Source organism: Peromyscus eremicus, chromosome 18 (genome assembly GCF_949786415.1).
Source record: "Peromyscus eremicus chromosome 18, PerEre_H2_v1, whole genome shotgun sequence".
NCBI classification, from domain to species: Eukaryota; Metazoa; Chordata; class Mammalia; order Rodentia; family Cricetidae; genus Peromyscus; species Peromyscus eremicus.
Window position 1 is genome coordinate 21794257 of NC_081434.1, and position 20013 is coordinate 21814269.

Here is a 20013-nt window from a genome sequence, read left to right on the forward strand (position 1 = left end):
GCATATTCTTTCCTCTCCAATAACTGCTTCCAGATCTTCTCCCACCTCCTTAACCTTCCCAGTTTCATGTTCTTCCTCTCTAAACAAGAAAAAGAAAAAACTGTACACACACACACACACACACACACACACACACACACACACACACACACAAATGCTGCTAGATTTGTTGTTCCAATTACTCCTGAAAATGGGGCCTGCCCTGGATGGTGGTTTGTATATCTGTTGTCACTACATTTAACAAAATGGATTTTTCTCTTTCCAGAAAGCTATTAATTGCAAATAGCTTTTTTGTCAAGGAGTGCAGCTCTGTGAGTATATCTCGTATCCATGTTGCGATTCTATCTGGCTTAACTTGTACAGGTCTTATGTAAAAAACTGTAACATTTTAAATTTCTACCAAATTTAAAAGCAAGAGTTTTCCTTTCCTCTCTCTCTTTTGCTCACACATGGTAACAAAGTGAGCTGATATCTCTAGGATGTTCTTTCCACCATGACATATTGTCTTGCCGCACATTGGAATACAAAAGGACAAGTAACCCAGGGAGGAAATCTTTCAAATGGTGACCCCAAATAAGTATTTCTTCTTTAAAATTGTACAACTTAGGCATTTTGCTACAGAATGAAAAGTTAATTAATACTCTAATATGCTTCAACATTGTGCAAAACTATTCACCACTAATAAGAAATAGGAAAACAAAAATTCAGTAAGAAGAGAAAATATTTTTTTGTTTGTTCACTTTCTTAGAAATTTGAAGCACACAAGATCCTGCAAATAATAGGTTCACAAGGTTTCAAGATGGCATATCAATATTTATAATAACAGTACATGAAATAATTTTACAAAATGGCATACTTAAATCAATCATTTTGTAAATGAATATATAAGCTAATTAAAATGAAAATCCATTTTAATAATTATTAAGGTATAAATTTAAAGAACAAGTGTAAAGTGAATGTAATAATAATCATAATAATAGCAAATTAAACTCCAAGAAATAAAAAATTGATCTGAAAAGTCTATATGAAAAAAGCAATCTTACTGCAGAATATGAAAGAATACACAAACAAAGAGAAATAGGAGCAACATATACAAATGCTAAGACAGAGAACCATTCTTCTCGCAGTATTTCATTAACTTGAGAAAATCTGATGAAATTCTCAAAGGGGGTTTTAAAAGGCATTTGACAGACTATTGTGGTTAAGTTATGAGATTCATGGCCTAGAAAGCAACAAAAGTTGAAAGAATTCGACATCTCTTCATTGAAAACACTTTTTATTAAAGTTAAACCAGCTTTTCAGGCCTATTCAAAGCACCAGTAACCCAGAGAAAACCAAAGAAATATTTTAACACTTTTGGAGCTTGTTTTTTGTTCATAGTGTGTTTGTGTGTATATGTATATTCATGCATGTGCATTTGTGTGTGTCTAATGTGTGTGCATGTGTGTGATGTACATGAGCATGTACACATGTGCACATAAGCATGCCAAGGCCAGAGATTTACCACAAATGTCAATCGCCAGCATCAAACTATCCTGTTTTTGTTTTTGGTTTTTCCAGACAGGGTTTCTCTGTGTAGTTTTGGTGCCTGTCCTGGATATCACTCTGTAGACCAGGCTGGCCTCAAACTCACAGAGATCTGCCTGATTCTGCCTCCTGAGTGCTGGGATTAAAGGAATGTGCCACTGCTGCCCGGCCTATCCTGTTTTCTTGAGACAAGATCCTTCATTCATCTGGAGCTCACTAATTAGTTTAGTGTGATGACCAGTGAGTTGTGGGATCCATTTGTGTCTACCCAAGAGTACTAGGATTACAAATACATGCCATCCCGATTGGCCTTTTAAGTGGTTCTGGGTATTAATGCAGGTTCTAGTCTTTATGTAGCCAGTCTTTTACTGACTGAACAATCTCCCCAGTCCCTATAACTGAGTCTTTAGCTAGAAATAAAGATAATAAATTACAGATTGCATAAATTATACTCTATGTAAAAATATAATATTTGAACAAAGATTTGACAAAATTGAAGAAGTTATCTATACAAATATCTGAAAGAAGTGCACTGGAGTCTAAAGATGAAGGAAGTTCAAAGTCAAGAGGAGGAAATAGTGGCTTAGATGGAGTTGGAGACGAAGTCAGAAAAAGAGGAAAGCTAAGTTTATGTAAATGAGAATACTTTATTGAGTTTGAAGCTGATGATTGACATTCAATTAATGACATCATTCATTCTTTTTATTTTTTTAAAGCCAGGTCTCACCTTTTAGACCAGGGTAGCCTAGAATTCACAAAGGTGTGCATCTCTCTATCTCCAGATTGCTGAGATGAAAGGCATGCACCACCACAAACAAATATATATCATTCATTTTAAATCATGTCATATCGAAAAAAAAAAAAAAGAAAGAAAAAGGACCCATAAGAAAAGTAGAGATGCCCAATACAAGGTCCCAGGTAAAATACGATTCATATAAGGGTGTTTTAGCTAAAGATTCAGGATAAATTTTAAAGATAGAGCAAATAAAATTCACTTGCATTTTGAAGTGGGATGTGCAAAAGACAGAATATGGAAAAATGAATATGTAAATGTGCAAAATCCTTTAGGTATATAAGTAGACATGTATGTCTGCAATACAGCTAAAGATTCATAACTCATAAATGTACAAAGTGTTTCTGAAACTATGGCACTAATAACACTGAGAGGATAAGTAGAGAAGGTAAGGATGAGCCCTGGGAAGTTTCCACATCAATAAACAAGAAAGAAGTTCGAGAGACAAAGAGACAAAGCCACTGAAGTAAGAGGAAAACAGTATCTGCTCCTGGAGTATCATGAAGAAAGGAGATCGAGGACAGTGATCAACTGTATCAAACGCTTCTCAGAGATCTGCCAGGACTGAGAGTCACTAGTGTATTGAGCGATGTAAAATTAATGCAGCTGTAACAGAAGCGATTCTGTAGAGTGGAATTTGATATCTTAATTAATTCACATTGTTAAAAGAAAGCAGTTAGGTGAGTAGAAGAGCTTTTTGAAAGAACCATGCTGCAACATGAAGCAGAACATAGCAAATCAGCTGAAGTGGGGCATGGGGCTCAGAGATTATCTTATTTTTTTTTATTTAAGATTTTTTTTTTATTCATTTTGTATACTAACCACAGATTCCCTTCTCATCCCTCCTCCTGCTCCCCCTAAGCCTTCCCCTCCTGGACCCACCCCTCATCTCATCCTCCAAAAGGGTAAGGGCTCCTAATTATCTTATTTTTAAGTTGAAGAAATTGTACGTTGTAAGAACAAAGCCAGTATCACTAAAGATTCCTAGAATAGAAATGTATTGACCAAATAAATGTCAGTTATATCCAAATAAGTATAAAAGGCTTTCTCTAAGATTTACTTTCACATTTTAAAACATTCTTATGTTTAGGCAATAAGCTTATGTTTGGCAAATAAGCTCTTCCAGTCTCTTAAATACTAACGAGATTAAGATTTGCTTAAATTACATGTTGAAATCAATGAAAACAAGTTAGTTTACATGAAGCTCTTTTCCATCTATATTTTACTCTCTGTCTACATGCATTTATTACCTTTCTAGCTCCTACTGTTCACAGGCTGCATGGCTTTACCATAGTAATCTTTGCTCTGCAAACAGCACTTGGGTGAAATAAAATAACTTAGTAATTTAGAAAACTGTGATAGGCTTTATGCTGTTTATTTACTTGTTCATTTTTGTTACAGAGAGGCTTCCAGAGAGATTTTTCTTTTCTTTGTTTGTTTTGAAACTTACTAAGAAATTTTTTATTTATTTTATGTACCAATCACAGATTCCCCTCTTCCCTTCTCCTGACCCTCCACCCTTCCCTACCCACCCCTCATTCCCTCCTACAAGAAGGTAGGGCCTCCTATGGGGAGCCAGTAGAGCATCAAGATCAAGATGGGGAAAGCTACAGATAATCAAACCAAACTAGTGGGAACTCATGAAATTTAGACCAACAGCTGTGGAGCCTCCACGGGACTGGACTAGGCCCTCTGAGTATTCGAGACAGTTGTGTAGCTTGGTCTGCTTAAGGGCAGCCAGGCAGTGGGATCAGGATCCATCTGTGGTGCATGAATGGGCTTTTTGGGGCCTACTGCTTATGGTGGGACATTTCAACAGCCTTGAGGCAGGGGGAGGGGCTTGGACCTGCCTCTACTGAATGTACCAGAGAGTTTTAAAATTATTTGCTAATCTTCTAAGGACCAGACATGAGGACGATTGGACTATTATTACCGGGATCTTCCCTTCATGGTTGCCAAATAATACAAGGGAAATCTGGGACCCTCTTGAAGATACTTATTTTTATTAATAAAACAATTCAAGAATGGGTTCAAGAAAAAATTTTCTAGAGTGTTAAAAAAAAAATCAAAACCCAAAACCCCAGGCAGGCAAGCTATAAATTTGAGCAGTTGCTCAGAGGACGAGAATGGAAGCTAGAAAGAAAGGTGTTTTTAGGTTTGAGTTACCAGCACAAAGATCTACTCCATGCCAACAGGAAGCAACTTGGTTTGTAGCAAGAGTTTAGAGAAAGTATAAGGAAGCCCAAGTATCAAAAAAAAATCATGCTTAAGTTCTGGCCAACATCCTACAGGAAGAGATAAAAAGGAAAAAAAAAATAAGGTGCATCTTTCTGTGTGAGGACTCAGAAAGATGGGCAGATTCACATGACCTCAAAGTGGCTCAGCTTGTAGGGACTGTGCTATGGGACAGGAATTAAGGGAAGGAAAGTATACAATCTCATTAAAGGAATAATTATTCCACCTACTTCCTTTAGTATGGTTTACTGTACACCTGCCTTGCCAGGAGTGGTACTTTGGCCAGGTGATTAACACATCCCATCTGGAATGTAAGTCAAGTACCTAGGGGAGAGATTCTATTCTCCTGACCAGAAGGTGTTTTCCTTTAAGGAGCCATTATTGCTACTCTAACAGTAACAAAGATTGATCTGTACTTGGACATTCCTTTTCCCTAATGGTAAACATATGAGTTCATTAGCTTGGACTCATTGGTTGAAAATTTAATTGAATAATAAAAGAGAAAGGTACATTTTATTATTAAGTTATATTGAATTAAAACACAGATGACCAATGAAAGGAAGGTATATTATTAGTGCTATTCCTATGCAAGTAAATCAAGTAATGGATATAAGATGTCAAAGTAAAGATGCATGAGACAAGCTATAACTGAAAATAATGTTTACAATAGCTATCAGGAGTGGCTGCTGTGTGTGAAAAACTATATAAAGACTGAGAACATGTTTAATACATTAAAGATTGGTGTGATACAAGTTGAGATGAGAAAGTAGTTGCATGAGACTGAGGTCTGAAGAAGTAGGAACATGGGCAGATATTGGTAAACTAGCATAATGTTACATTTGCATGGTGGTTGATAGGTTCTGGGGCTCCATTACCCAGTAGAGTAACTAATGTTAATAATAATGTACCATATATTTCAATGCTGTTATTCAAATGCTCTCATTCAAAGAAGCGATAAACACTTAAGGCTATTAATATCATAATCACCAGGAATTGATCATTATGTAGTGTATACATACATTGGCACATCACACTGGATCCTGTATGTATGTATAGTTATTACATGACAATCATACATTTTTGAAAAGTAGGAATTAAACTTGGGTCATCAGAAGATTTATGTTCATAGTAGGAATGATAAACAAAGCGGCTTGACAAGTGAGAAGAAGCTAGAAAATCTGGGAATGACACACTGAACAAATAAAGACATGATTCAGTTGATCATGTGGTACAGATAGTAGATAATTCTCTCCACTCATAGTGTTGTGAGGACCTAAAGAAGTCCCTCAGTCACTATAAGAAATATCAAAATCAATTTCATGCAATTGAGTGTAATTACTTAATGACTTCTATTTCAGTAAATATGCACATGAACATGAATATATATATCTATATTGACACTGATATATATATATATGTATATGTTTAAATGAATATATATTTAAAATGAAATTAAATTGTAGATTAGTGTGTATAGCAGATTGGTCCCAAGTATTTTAAGGCCAAGGGTCAAAGATCAAAAAGTGGGTCACTTACTGTAAGTCTAAAATATCAAACATTCTTGAAATAAACACTATCAAATTAAATTTCTATTATCCTCCTGAAAGCACACATTCCCATTAGACAGCACTTCAGTTATTCTCAGACTACGGACAGACTTCACAATGAAACTCAGACTCCTACACACAGCCCTTCCACTGTAGACAGCTTCCGTCTTCCAAGTGTCAGTATCTTCTGAACCAATCGGCTGCATTACCTCTAGGCAGGGACACTGCAGTCAGCGCAACAAGCAGGACCACTCAATCATTCTTTACATACAGAGGGAGGAGCGGTAGGGTACTGGCAGGCCAATGAGGTTGCTTTTGAAAGGAAGCTTGAACACCATTAGAGTAAGGCAGTGGTTCTCAACCTTCCTAATGCTGCAAGTCTTTAATACAGTTTCTCATGCTGTGGTGACCCCCAACCATAAAATTATTCCATTGCTACCACATAACTGTAATGTTGCTACTGTTATGAATTATAATACAAATATCTGATGTGCAGGATATCTGGTATGCAACCCACAAAGGGTTGCAACTCAAGGTTGAGAACCACTGGAATAAGTAGTGATCTGTTGTTTGCCTAGGAATTCTGAGGTTCCAAGTACTAGCATATGAACCTCTTCTTAGCTAAGGTCGAAGAGTCACATATATGATAATTAAACATTTGGAATGCCCCTTTTTAGTAGATTCAGTTCTGAGTTAAAAATGCAGGCAAGAGATGTTGCAATGGAAAAGACTGAAAGTGTTTTAATCTTGGAAGCTCCTTACTCACAATCTTTTAAAAAGTAATTTGCATTACTGGTTAGTATATATTTGTCACTACTCCATTCATCCATAGGTGGACCCTAGTCATATTTCTTTTTAGATAATAAGATTGAGATAAAATGACCTGTGTGGAAAAAATTGTTCAGTTTCCACATCTTATTGTCTCCTCACATTTTTTTCAAGTTAGAAAATGTGTTGTTCTCTGAATTGCACATATTCATTTATTTCTAGAGCTGATAATTTTATTTTATGTAAGAGTATCATATATATGTATATGTATATGTATATATATATATATATATATAAAATATGTATATTACAACATCTCTTGACTGGTATGTGTAGCAGTCTTTCTTGAACTGCCAGCCCCCAAATCATGACATAGAGACTTATTATTAATTATGAATGCATGGCCTTAGCTTAGGCTTGTTTCCAGCTATCTTTTTTTAACTTAAATTAACTCATTTCTAATAATCTATGTTCTGCTCTAAGGCTTGTGCACCTCATCTATGTACCGTCCATCCTGCTTTCCTGCTTCCTCCATGTCTGGCTGGCTGGCTAGCTGGCTGGCTGGCACCCAGTTGGCTGGATTCCCTCTTGTCTCTGTCCACCAGCCCCACCTATCCCTCCTCTCCTATCTGTGTGCCATTCAGCTTTTTATTATACCAATCAGGTGCCTTAGGCAGACAAGGTAAAAAAGCAACACATTTTTACATAATTAAACAAATGCAGCATAAACAAATGCAACACATCTTTACATAGTTGAACAATCTTTCTACAACACAAACAAGTGCAACATGTCTTTATATAGTTAAATAAATATTCTATTCCATAACAGGTGTGCATCTCAGTAAATATTTGCAGCGGGATAACAAAAAAAACAAAAAGCATGGAGCATGGGAGTTGTGAAAGTGATTGTCTCCAAGAGCAGCATGATTATCATTGTAAAAATTAGCAGATTTACTCCAGCACACTAAAAATATTAACAAGAAAAATTCTGTTGAGCCTGGTTCTGAGCACGGTAACCCATAGTGTTCTGGAATTTTATGATGTGAATATATTCTTTGAACAACTCTCAGTCTAAGATCACTTAGAAACCTTTAAAATTATTTAATCTAAACTTACTTCCTTGCTTCTGTTAATTTCAAATCTGGGCCAAATGGCTACGGTGCCTATAGAATATATCAAAGCAAATGCTGGCCACCAGGATTTCCCTGCTATTCCTCAGTCTTTTATCTGCTGCAGAGCCCTCTTGGCTGACTTATCCAACCCCCTACCCTAAATTCTCCAGCTTAGGGAGCTGGTCTGCTCTTCCCTATAGAGACTAACCATTTTGGTAGCCCACTCTCTTGTACCTTTGGACCTCCTGGTTGCTGCACCTGATTTCCCTCTCTCCCGTCTCCTTTACCTTCTCCTCTCTCCCACGTGGCCCAACTCAGCTTTGTCATGTCCAATCTGGACTTTCCCCCGGATGTCCCTGTTTCTGCCTCTGGCTATGTTCTCCTACGTATCTACAAGAAACCTTCTCCTCCACTATACCTAGGAGCAGTCGTGTCCTTTCCTTTCCTTTAAATTTTTTTTTCATTAAGCTTTTTATTCTCCTTTTATTTTGGAAATGTTGACAACAATCACAGAGCACCTGAGAGTAAGAAAGCCCATGTCAGGGTACATTTTCCTTTTTTTTTTTTTTTTTTTTTTTTTTTTTTTTGGTGTTTCGAGACAGGGTTTCTCTGTGTAGCTTTGCACCTTTCCTGGAGCTCCCTCTGTAGACCAGGCTGGCCTCGAACTCACAGAGATCTGCCTGCCGCTGCCTCCCAAGTGCTGGGATTAAAGGCGTGTGCCACCACCGCCCTGCCAGGGTGCATTTTCAATGAGGCTATTTTGTCAACAAGTTTTCAATTGAACTCTCAAGCTGCTGATATAAAACATCCCCTTATGGCTAATAATCTACTCTGAGTATGTAATTTAAGTATTTTACTGCCCTGAACAAGAAGTGGTACTTGTGACTAGGATTACAAATTACTTTCTATCATCTCTATTGTTAGCTAACAACAATCTAGGTTATTTTCTTCTGAACAACTTGGTGATTAATGCATTGATATCACCTGAAATCCTTTACTGATACACTTCATCACACATTCTTCAGATTAGCATATTTCCCTATGCTTAGATATACATGAGTTCTCAACTCAACTAAAAAACAACCTTTAAATCATAACAATGTTATAACTTATTAGTCAAATGTATTGCTATTGTCCTAAACAGTCACATTATGAAAATAAGACCAGAAATAAATGATTAATAATGCTTTTTGTCTGTAACTGTAATATTTACTTAAACTATCAAAATAATAACTTAGATTTATCATTTTGTGTTTGATTAACACTTGTCAGACAGGGAAATTTGTTCTAATATGCAGCAATTATTTAATCATGAGAAACTAATCACAGGTTTAATAATGTAAAATGGGTCACAGTTTACTTATTTAAAGTTTAAACTTAAAACAAAGTACAAATTACATGTTTTTAGGCTTATCCTTGTTAGGGTTATCATTACTGTGATGAAACACCATGACCAAAGCAATCTGGGGAGAAAAGAGTTTATTTGGCTTAAAATTCTAAATTCCTGTTCATTACTGAAGGAAGTCAAGACAGGAACTCAAACAGGACAGAAACCTTGAGGTAAGAACTGATGCAGAGGTCACGGAGGAGTGCTTCTCATTGGCTTGCTCATCCTGCTTTCTTATAGAGCCTAGGACCACTAGCCCCGGGTGCTACCACCTACAATGGGCTGAGCCCTCATTCATCATTCACTAATTAAGAAAAAGACCTACAGTCTTGCCTATAGCCTAATCTTACGGAGGCATTGTCTTAATTGAGGCTCCCTCCTCTTAGATAACTTTAGCGCGTGTCAAGTTGACATAAAAGTAGCTAGCACAATTGACCCCTTATCAAATTGACACACAAACATCAATCTAAAGCCATAACCTTTCCTTTAGTGTTCATCCCAAGAACACCGATGAATACAACACTACAATATAAAACATTTTACAAACTCAAAATGCCCATAGTCTTCCAAATTCAAACACTTTAAAAATTCAGTATCTTTAAACAAGTCCAAAGTCCCTTTTAAAGTTCAAAGTCTCCTTTAAAATTGAACGTATTTCAACTCCTATAAAGTCAAAAATAAATCATTTCAAGAGGGAAGAATGAGGACACAGTCACCATCAGATCAAAGTCAAAACCAATTCAATGTTATAAATCATTCAATGTCCAGTATCTGGGATTTACTGACAACCTTCTGGGCTTCTCCAAGTGTCTTAGGTCACTTCTCAAGCTTTTCCCTTTGCAACACACACAGAGCTTGTCTTCTAGGCTCAGGCCAGTTCCACTCCACACCTGCTGATGTTGTTGTTGGTGGTCATCTCCTGTTCACTCCATCCCTGTTGCTACTCTTGGTGGTCATCTCATGGTACTGACATCTCCAAAATGCTGAGGTCTCTCCAGTAACCGTGTTGCACATTCACCAATAGCCTCTCCTGGGCTCTCTTCAAGGTACAAAGCCTCAACTTTCTCCATGACACCTTCAATACAGCCTTCCACTACTACTTCTGATTGACCGTCATCAATGGCCTCTCCTGCTCTGTTACTGTGCCAAGCCTCAGCTGACCTCTTCAATGCCTTCAACGTCTCTACCTCCTGGGAGATTGTGCTGATGCCAAGGAAACACTTCCCAGAAGATTTCACCATAGTGATGCTGGTCTCTTCTTAATCACCATTAATTTCTCAGTTCCAGCTGACCGGCATCAATTGTCCTAGTGAAGCAAAGGTTTCACTTCAGTGGTTCTGGTCTCTTGATAACTACAGCCTATTTTTCATCTCCAGCTGACCAGACACCACAGATTCTTCACACAAAAGGCCCTGTGGAGTCTTTGCTTCCCACCGAAACTCCACAGACAGGCCTATATTGTCTGTGTTTCTCTCAACATTTTTGTCTTCCAAGTTCCCACGGAATAGATCACCAAGATTTAAATGGCTTTTCCAGACCCAAGTTTCAAGTACTTCATGAATCTGTCCAAAACCACATTGTCAGGTCTGTCACAGCAATACTCCCCTAGTTAGGGTTACTACTGCTGTGTGGAACATCGTGAACAAATGAAAGCTGGGAAGAAAAGGATTTATTTTGCTTACACATCCACATAGTAGTCCACCACTGAAGGAAGTCAGGACAGAAAGTCAAGCATGGATGGATCCTGGAGGAAGGAGCTAATTCAGAGGCCATTGGGGAGGAGTGGTGCCTACTGGCTTGCTCATCAAGGCCTTCTTATAGAACTCAGGATCACTAGTCCAGGGACAGCACCACCCACAATGGGCTGGGCCATCCCTCATCAATCACTAATTAAGAAAATGCCCTACGGCCAGGCGGTGGTGGCGCACGCCTTTAATCCCAGAACTTGGGAGGCAGAGGCAGGCGGATCTCTGTGAGTTCGAGGCCAGCCTGGGCTACCAAGTGAGTCCCAGGAAAGGTGCAAAGCTACACAGAGAAATCCTGTCTCGAAAAAACCAAAAAAAAAAAAAAAAAAAAAAAAAAAGAAAAAAAAAAAAGAAAAGAAAATGCCCTACAGGCTTGCCTATAGCCTGATCTTATGGAGACATTTTTAACATTGAGGTTCTTTTCTCTCAGATGACTTTAGCTTGTTTCAAGTTGATATAAAACTATCCAGCACATGGCTCATACTGGAGGCTATTTGTGTGGTAATTTAAACAATAATAATATACTGTCAATCTCTAGCACACAGACATAATTCTACAATTGTCAGCAATTTAAAAAAAAGAATATCCATGATCACAATGTTTAAAATGTTTTATTTATATTCTTGCCAAAAGAATGAACAAAAGTGCAAAAGTTTTCAAGTTATCAGCCTCTCAGAATCTTCCATATGTATACCTGTAGCTATGAGATCAGTTAGAGACCAAAACCAATATACAGAATTAGACCTTCTCCTAGTTCTGAAGATGCAACTTGAGAATTATTCTGATAGGAACTATCTTAAAATCTTCCAATGGCTGTCAAACTTAGAAGCTGTAATTTGAGTAGAAAAAAATATGGAGCCATGTGTTGCCTAAAATGAAAAAGTCTTATGAGTTATGAATAATATATCACAAGGCAATATTGTCACCTGAGAACCACAGATTAGTTACATACTAGGTGATATACTTACTACATATTATAGCTGACATATATTATTCTTTATGTCATCTGTCATTAAATGGAATCATTTGCTGTTGCATAGCAGTAGATGAATTTAGATACATATGTATATGAATATACGTGTGTTAAAAATATACAAGTATTTGATTTATTTCTTCCTAAAAAAACATATTTCATGTATTTCTTTCATCTTGGAGTACAGGAGCACAAATGTTATATATTTTTGCTATTATAGATACCTAAGTACAAAACTGTACTGTACATTCAATCTTCATAACCAAATCTGTGTGCTTTTACAATTGCTTGAGGAAAATCTATTACTGATGACATCATTTAAATTATGTCAATGGCAAAATTTATGTTCCTTTCCTCAACGTTTTTCTGAATTCAAATACCTTGTCCTAAAGAGATTGATGGTACCCCTACTGACTTAGCTGAGAGAAAGATAAGGTTTTTTTTTATTTAAATCTCACACACAGCTTATGAAATCATCATAAATTCTTTATTATGAACATCCAGCTTAAGATTTCAATAAAATAGGAGGGATATGTCCAAAATAGTGGTTTTACATAAAGATCTGTCCAGTTGTTGGCCATCAGACCTGAAGGTTGTCCCTGGAAACTCATCTGGGTTACTTAGTTTCCTTGGCACCTCCGTCTGTTTCAACATCCTCACTGAGGAAGTACCTGTTTCACACTCATCAGGAACCTTATGCTATTGCCTTTGTCATCCATTGCCTGCTTCCTAATCTCTGGGTTGTAGAACCTCTTCACACTTCCAATTACACCACTTCAGCTACTTGATTCACGGGTTCTTAATGCCTAAGGAGATTAGGTGTCCAAAAATATGAAGTATTAAAGGCAAACAAGCAGAGTCTCTTAAGTGTTAAGCTCAGTTTATGCAAATATTTAAGTCATTTTTCATCTAATTTAAGACCCACTTATAGTTTATGTTCCTCATCTTACATTAGAAAAACAGACACTGTCTTTTGGAAGTGGCTAAGCAGACCACTTCTATCCTTTGCCCGTGTCTAAACTACATTGCAAAGAAAAATGGTTTCTTTATAAAGGTGAATGAATAAATGAATCAATGAAGGAATAAAACTGGTAAAAGTCCAATGGTTTCATATACTGGGCTTCACAATATTTCATTATCAGAACTAAGACTGAGATCTTTAAGAAAAGGCAAAGAACTTAAGTGCTAATTAAAAAAAAAAGATTATCAACAACATTTTTTTCATTAATACACTGTATGAAATAACACCTATAGATGGAATAACTCAGAAATAGTACCTTTAAGACAGTACCATACAAAACATTTTATATTGAGTTTAAATTATATATTTTATATATGTTAATATATAAATTAAATTGTATATATAATCAAATTAACAGCCATTAATAAAATGTCACGTATCTATGCATAACTACATGCAAGACAAACACATTAAACTTTAAAACTAACAAATTGAAAGTAATAAGTGAAAAAAAAAACACTGAAATTTTGATTAAAAAAAAAAAAAAAAAACTCAACACACGCCGAGCAGTAGTGGTGCATGCCTTTAATCCCAGCACTCAGGAGGCAGAGCCAAGCAGATCTCTGTGAGTTCGAGGCCAGCCTGGTCTACAGAGGGAGATCCAGGACAGGCACCAAAGGTATACAGAGAAACCCTCTTTCAAACAAACAAAAACAAACAAACAAAACAAAACAAACAAACAAGCAAAAACAAACAAAAAACTCAACACATATCATAATTTATTCAGTATATGGTTTTATTTTGATATTTCTATCAAATGAAACAGCCAGTAAACATTTCCATTTAAAAGCGGGTCATGTGTATCATACCTTTTCATGAACTTTCTGGCCAGGTTCCATCCCTTCAAGATGTTCTGACTCTGTGGATCCCTCACTTGATGCCATTTTTCTCTGAATATGAACATTTTGCTCACGCAAGGCAACAATCTGCAAAATAAAGGAGTAACGCCTTTAACAGGTAATTTACATGAAAATGGTTACTTGCTAAGGAAGATGGGCAAATGATCGACACACAAAGACTAAATTTACCTACATCATGATTTCAAAAAATGTCTTTAAGGACAGCATTCTGAGTAACACTTATGCAAATTCATGACATTTCCCTCTAAAAATTTAAAGTGCTGCACAAATTTACCTAAGAATATTTTTTCCACTCGGAAATACAGTGGCTAATTACAAAAATAGATTTTAAGTTGTGCCATAAGAATTCCTGTTGTGTGTACTTCCAAAATGTACAAGACATATATGTAAGAAGAATATAAGCTGAAAAATAATTATAGTTCCAATTGCTTAACCTACAGAGACAGCCTGTAGCAAATCCTTGAGCTGGACTTTCAAGAATTTATACATGATCCAAACTACTGTATTTAAGGAGTACTCGCAGTCATTATTTCAATGGTCATTAACAATATTTTTCATCCAAATTTACTTAATGGAGAACGAAATCAGCAATAAATTCTTATTCTTTTTCAGCTCAATTTTATGGGCATGATATTGAAACTAAGAAACAGGTTCTCAAAAGTTCCAAATATGATCCAAATAATAAGTTGAGTATAAAATAGTATTCTAATATTTTCAAATGATTTTAAAATATAATTATTACATAACATTAAAAACAATTTACATGATAGTAATAGCATAACTTCATGGAATTTTTTTTATATTATCAATTCATATGTTATGACTAGGTCTAGAATGGATCAATTTCTGTGATATTTTGTATGTGGTAAATACTGAGTCAAACAAAACTATGTAATATTTGAAATTATGAGATCAATGGATCACACAGATCAACAACCATTAAAGAGCAAGACAATAAAAATCTAAGCGTTCCTTATGTTGCTTATAGTGCTTCAGGGCTGAAATTTTCCATAAATGTGTCTATGATGTCTCTTGATCTTGCCTATGACTTCTTACATGTGAATGTATGTCACATATAGGGGCACATCACTATATATCCAAGAATAATTATTTAAATATTGTTTTACAGTAAAACAGTCATCAAATGATTAATTTTTTTAAATCTTTCTTTTCCCCAACATACTATCTGTAAAATGGCCAGAACCATCTTGGCATGAATGTGTACATGTACATGTCTGTGTTTGTGTTGTATATGTGCATTTTCTTGTGAGTGGGTGAACAAGTGTACATGTCCATTCATCTCTAAATTTGAGAATGTGAAGGCCGGAGGCTGACACTGGGTGTCTTACTTGATTTCCCCCACAATATTCGTTGAAATAGAATCTCTCATTGGACCTAGAACACATATTTTTGCCTAAGTTGGATGGCCCACGTGCTCTAGGGATCCATGTGATTCTGCCTACTCAACCTCCATGCACAGCTCAGCACTGGGGTCACAGGTGCAGGGTATACCACTTTGGACATGTGCATGGATGCTGGGAACCCAAATGCAAGTCCTCATGCCTGTGATGTGGGGGCTTCACCCTCGAGTCATTTCCTCAGCTCTAGAATAAGTTTTCAATATGTTATTTTATATTGTGTTACTCATTATTTTTCAAGATAAAAATGACATTGTGCTTCCAACTTAGTTTTCACACATTTAACCTTTTTACAAGTTGTTATGAATATTTATTTTGCATATTCTTTTGAATTCCATTGTGTATGTAACTAAAAATGATCATACACACTCTCTGACACTCCTTAAACTTCCTCCCAAATGGCCCACTCTCATCTTCTCTCCTCTTCCTTCTCTTCTCTTCTCTTTTCTCTCTTCTCTTCTCTTCTCTTCTCTTCTCTTCTCTTCTCTTCTCTTCTCTTCTCTTCTCTTCTCTTCTCTTCTCTTCTCTTCTCTTCTTGTCTCCTCTCGTCTTATCTCTTCTCTTCTCTTTGCTTCTCCTCTCCTCTCCTCCCCTTCCCTCCCCTCTCTTCTCTTCTCTTCTCTTCTCCTCTCCTGCCTCCTCTCCCCTCCTCTCCCCTCCCCACTTCTCCACCCTTCTCTTCTCTTCCCTTTGTGCTTTATTGTTGATACCACTCTAAGTTATTGTGTGCTTCTCCCATGAGTTTATGCATACCCAGTCACCCACTGGAACATAGACAATGTGCTAGTGGCACATTTAAAGGAATGATTCTCCCAGCAGCTTTACTGCCATTGGTTCCTTGTCTCCAAATTGATCCTTTACATTAAGCTACAATGAGTTCCTTTCTGTTGCAAGGACATTCTTGGATCAACCACCACCCCAAGAACTAAAGGATTTCATTGTCCTAACTAAGACATTTCTTCTAGCTTCTACAGCTGACAATACCTAGTTTTCAAAACTCAGCAGAAATAACTCTCAGCAGAGAGATGGGGCCTCACCTTTAAAATTTTCTATAAGGTATTTCCACTCAGCTTTTAGTGTATAAGTTTCACATAAAATCTGTTTAATTGCTTCATTTATTCACCTTGTCTATTTGCCAAGCTAAAATTTTAATATCCCAGAGGAAGACAATTTAAAAAAGAGTGCTTTGTTGAAAACAGCATTTTCATATGAAATAGCACAACAAATTGTTATGTGTGGGGTATTCAATAAGATGATGAATTAAACAAGGAATGTGTATGGAACGATGGAGTGTGTAAACCCACATAAATCAGGAGCAAAACACTTGGAGTTCACAGGCACCTTCAGAGAAAGCCTTTTCCTATTAGCACAGGAATGGATGACACCAAATGAAACACAAGAATGAAACAGTTCCTGGAAAAGTGATTTATCACATTCTTAACTTGCTGCCTTTTGAGAAAAAAAAAAAGTTCTATTAAGACAAAGGAATTTGTTATGACTACATAAAATAACAGTATTAGTACTCCACTAACTCAACAGATTCATGAGTCATATGCAGTAAAATAAAAGAGCCAAATTACTAAACAATTCTATGCATTTTGTTCTAAATGACTTAGAAGTGATGCATATCGCTTCCTTGCCTCCAAACAAAACAAATTAGAACATTGAAACTCCAGACTTGGGGCTGGAGCTATGGCTCAGGAGTGAATAGTGTTTGATGCTCTTGCAAAGGACCTGAGCTCAATTCCCAGAATCAAGTGGGGTTCTTCACAACAGCATATAACTCTAGTTCCAGGATATTTGACCCACTTTCTAGTCCCTGTAGATAGTCAACGATGCACATACATAAATGAACACACACACACACACACACACACACACACACACACTCAAACTCTAGTTTTAATTCCCAGTATTTAGGCTCATTTTTATTTATTTAGTAAGTCATATGAATTTCAAATATATTTTATTGTTTACAAAACACAGGCCCTTTGAAAAGGTTAATGAATGAGTCACTGCATACATAAACTAATTTTCTTCTGGAGATAAATTAATTTTTCATTTGAAAAATACCATGCATGCTGGGTGGTGGTGGTGCATGCCAGAGCTCATGAGGCAGAACCCAGCGAATCTCTGTGAGTTCTAGGCCAGCCTGGTCTACCTTGGAGATCCAGGACAGGTACCAAAACTACACAGAAAAACCCTGTCTCGAAAAACCAAAAAAAAAAAAAACAAAACAAAACAAAAAAAAAAACAAAAAAAATCCAAAAAACCATGCATGAGTGTGACACTACTTCATATTTTATAAATTTCAAGTCTTTCATGAAGTATATATGCAACTTTGTTGAGTGTAAGACATAATATCAGTCACTAATATGAAAAGCCCAATTTTAAATAAATCAAGTCTAGGCCTTTAAGGCAGGACAAGGATTTGGTATTTTCAATCAGCATTATATAATTTTTTCCTGTTTTGTTTCTGCAAACAACAAATTACAACAGGTGCCTATGGGAGTGAGTTTTCATCATCTGATTTAATTATTGGTGTTAGTAAGATGACTCTTCCTTTTTTATTAGAGAAAGCAAGATATTCTCTCCCAGAAATGTGATTTTGCAGGTTACACTCCCTCCAATGTGTCCTAAGGAGGGAGAAGAGTACATAAGGAATGTTTGCTGATTGAGGTACTTCTGGCCTTTTAAGAAGATTTGCCCTACAACGTGACAATTGGACTCATGGGATGACCGTAGAATTGACTGGAGACACAGCTGAATGAAAGTCAGCTAATGCTCTCAAAACACTTTCTGAGTCCTCTCACTCATAGGGAGATGTTTGGAAGGAAGGCTCGGGGTACTACTTTGGAAGAACAGTAAAGTGTGTAAAAGCTAGTCACTGCTGAATAGCATCATCCCTTCCAAATGGAATGACTCCAGTGGGAGGAAGCACTTCTGTGGAAAGCTCACTCCCTGTACAGTTTTTTACAACCCTTAGAGAACACTAAAGACACACTGGGAGAAAACACTATGTTAAACTAGTTTTATAGGGATAATGGTAGTGTAGAATATTATTTTAAGGTGTGTTACTTTTGTTTATGTTGCATTTGTTTAACTTGGTGTTACTATGCCTGTCTAAAACACCTGATGGTCTAATTAAAGAGCTGGATGGCCAATAGTGAGGCAGGAGAGAGTAATAGTTGGGGCTGGAAGGCAGAGAGGATAAATAGAAGAAGGAAGTAGGGAGAGAAGGAAAAGAGGAGCCAGTGAAGGGCAGGACATCAGGGGCCAGCCACACAGCTACAGAAACAGCAAACCTCGGAGTAAGAGTAAGGTTTAAAGAGGTAAGAGAATGGGAAAAGCCCAGAGGCCAAAGGTAGATGGGATCATTTAAGTTAAGGAAAGATGGCTAGAAACTAAGTCAAGCTAAGGCTGGGCATTCATAAGTAAGAATAAGCCTCCGTGTGTGATTTATTTGGGAGCTGGGTGGAGGCCCCTCCACGAAAGAGCAAAAAACAAACAACATAATGATATTATTCATTTTAAATAAGTGATTAACAGAGTTTACTTAATGAGAACTGATACAATTGGATAAATATATATGTAAATATAAATCATCCACAAATTCATATATTAGAAGCTAAGAGCCAATGTGATAATACAAGGAGGTGAAATGATTAGGTGAGGAAAATTCTGCCTTTCTGAATGAGATTAATCCTTCGTAAGAGGGCTTTTGTGAGGAAGTAGGCCAAGTCTTTCTTTGACTTTTCCTCTCTGCCATGCAGGAATGCAATGCTCACCACACCGATCCTGGAGGAAGAGAGAACTGTGAAACATACAATCTGGGGCTGCTTGATCTTGGACCTTCTAGTTTCCAGAAATCCATTCTACTTACTATTTAGAAAATGTCCAATCTTACATAGAGCAGGGCAAAGGAAATAGAATGAACAGTGGTTCCAAGAATAGGATCTGATTATAAAAATATCTAAGGATGGAGGGAGTAGTTTAGTTCTGGGTAAGAGACTGAGAAAAGTAAGATGTTGAAGTGAAGTTTAGAAAAATCTTATAATTATCACAAATCAAACATAATGAGAAATTCTAGAGGGTCCCAAAGACGAGGGCTGAAGAAAGCTTGAATCTTAGAGATCACTTGAGTCACCTGTATCAGAATGCTGGTGGTAATATGTATGGTAAGGCAGTTTTGATAATAAATTACGTGAAAATGGGGAACAAGGTTTTGGAAGTGGAGAAAAGGCTGTGTTTATTATAAAAAACAGCTAAGATCCTGATTGGATTAAATCCTTGATCTAGTGCTTTGTGAAAAGCAGAAGTTAAGAGCTGTGCATGGATACCTAGCAGAAGGAATTTCCAAGCAAATGATTGGTGTGTGGCATAGCTCTCCTTGTCTGACTAAAATCAAACGTCAGAAGATGGAGATGATTTCCAGAATAACTAATAATCAAACAGTGAGAATTAGATGTGGAAAACCTTACATTTGGGCATGTAAGGAATTGAAAACCACTTTAGAGAGAAAATTCCAAGTGTATGGCCAAAAATTGTTTATAAATATTATAATGAAAATACTGAGACTAGGGAATTATTCACTCATAACATAACAGAGAAATGATCTTGACGACAT

General features: G+C 36.7%; 1 protein-coding gene across 1 annotated transcript in view; it reads right to left on the minus strand.

Moving 5' to 3' along the window:
* The window catches only part of Ppfia2 (PTPRF interacting protein alpha 2), a 442290-nt gene that overhangs the window by 119334 nt on the left and 302943 nt on the right, over nucleotides 1–20013 (minus strand). Inside the window, exon 7 of the mRNA XM_059245722.1 lies at nucleotides 13918–14034. Within this exon, the coding sequence (XP_059101705.1) occupies nucleotides 13918–14034 (117 nt within the window). The remainder of the gene's footprint in view (nucleotides 1–13917; nucleotides 14035–20013) is intronic.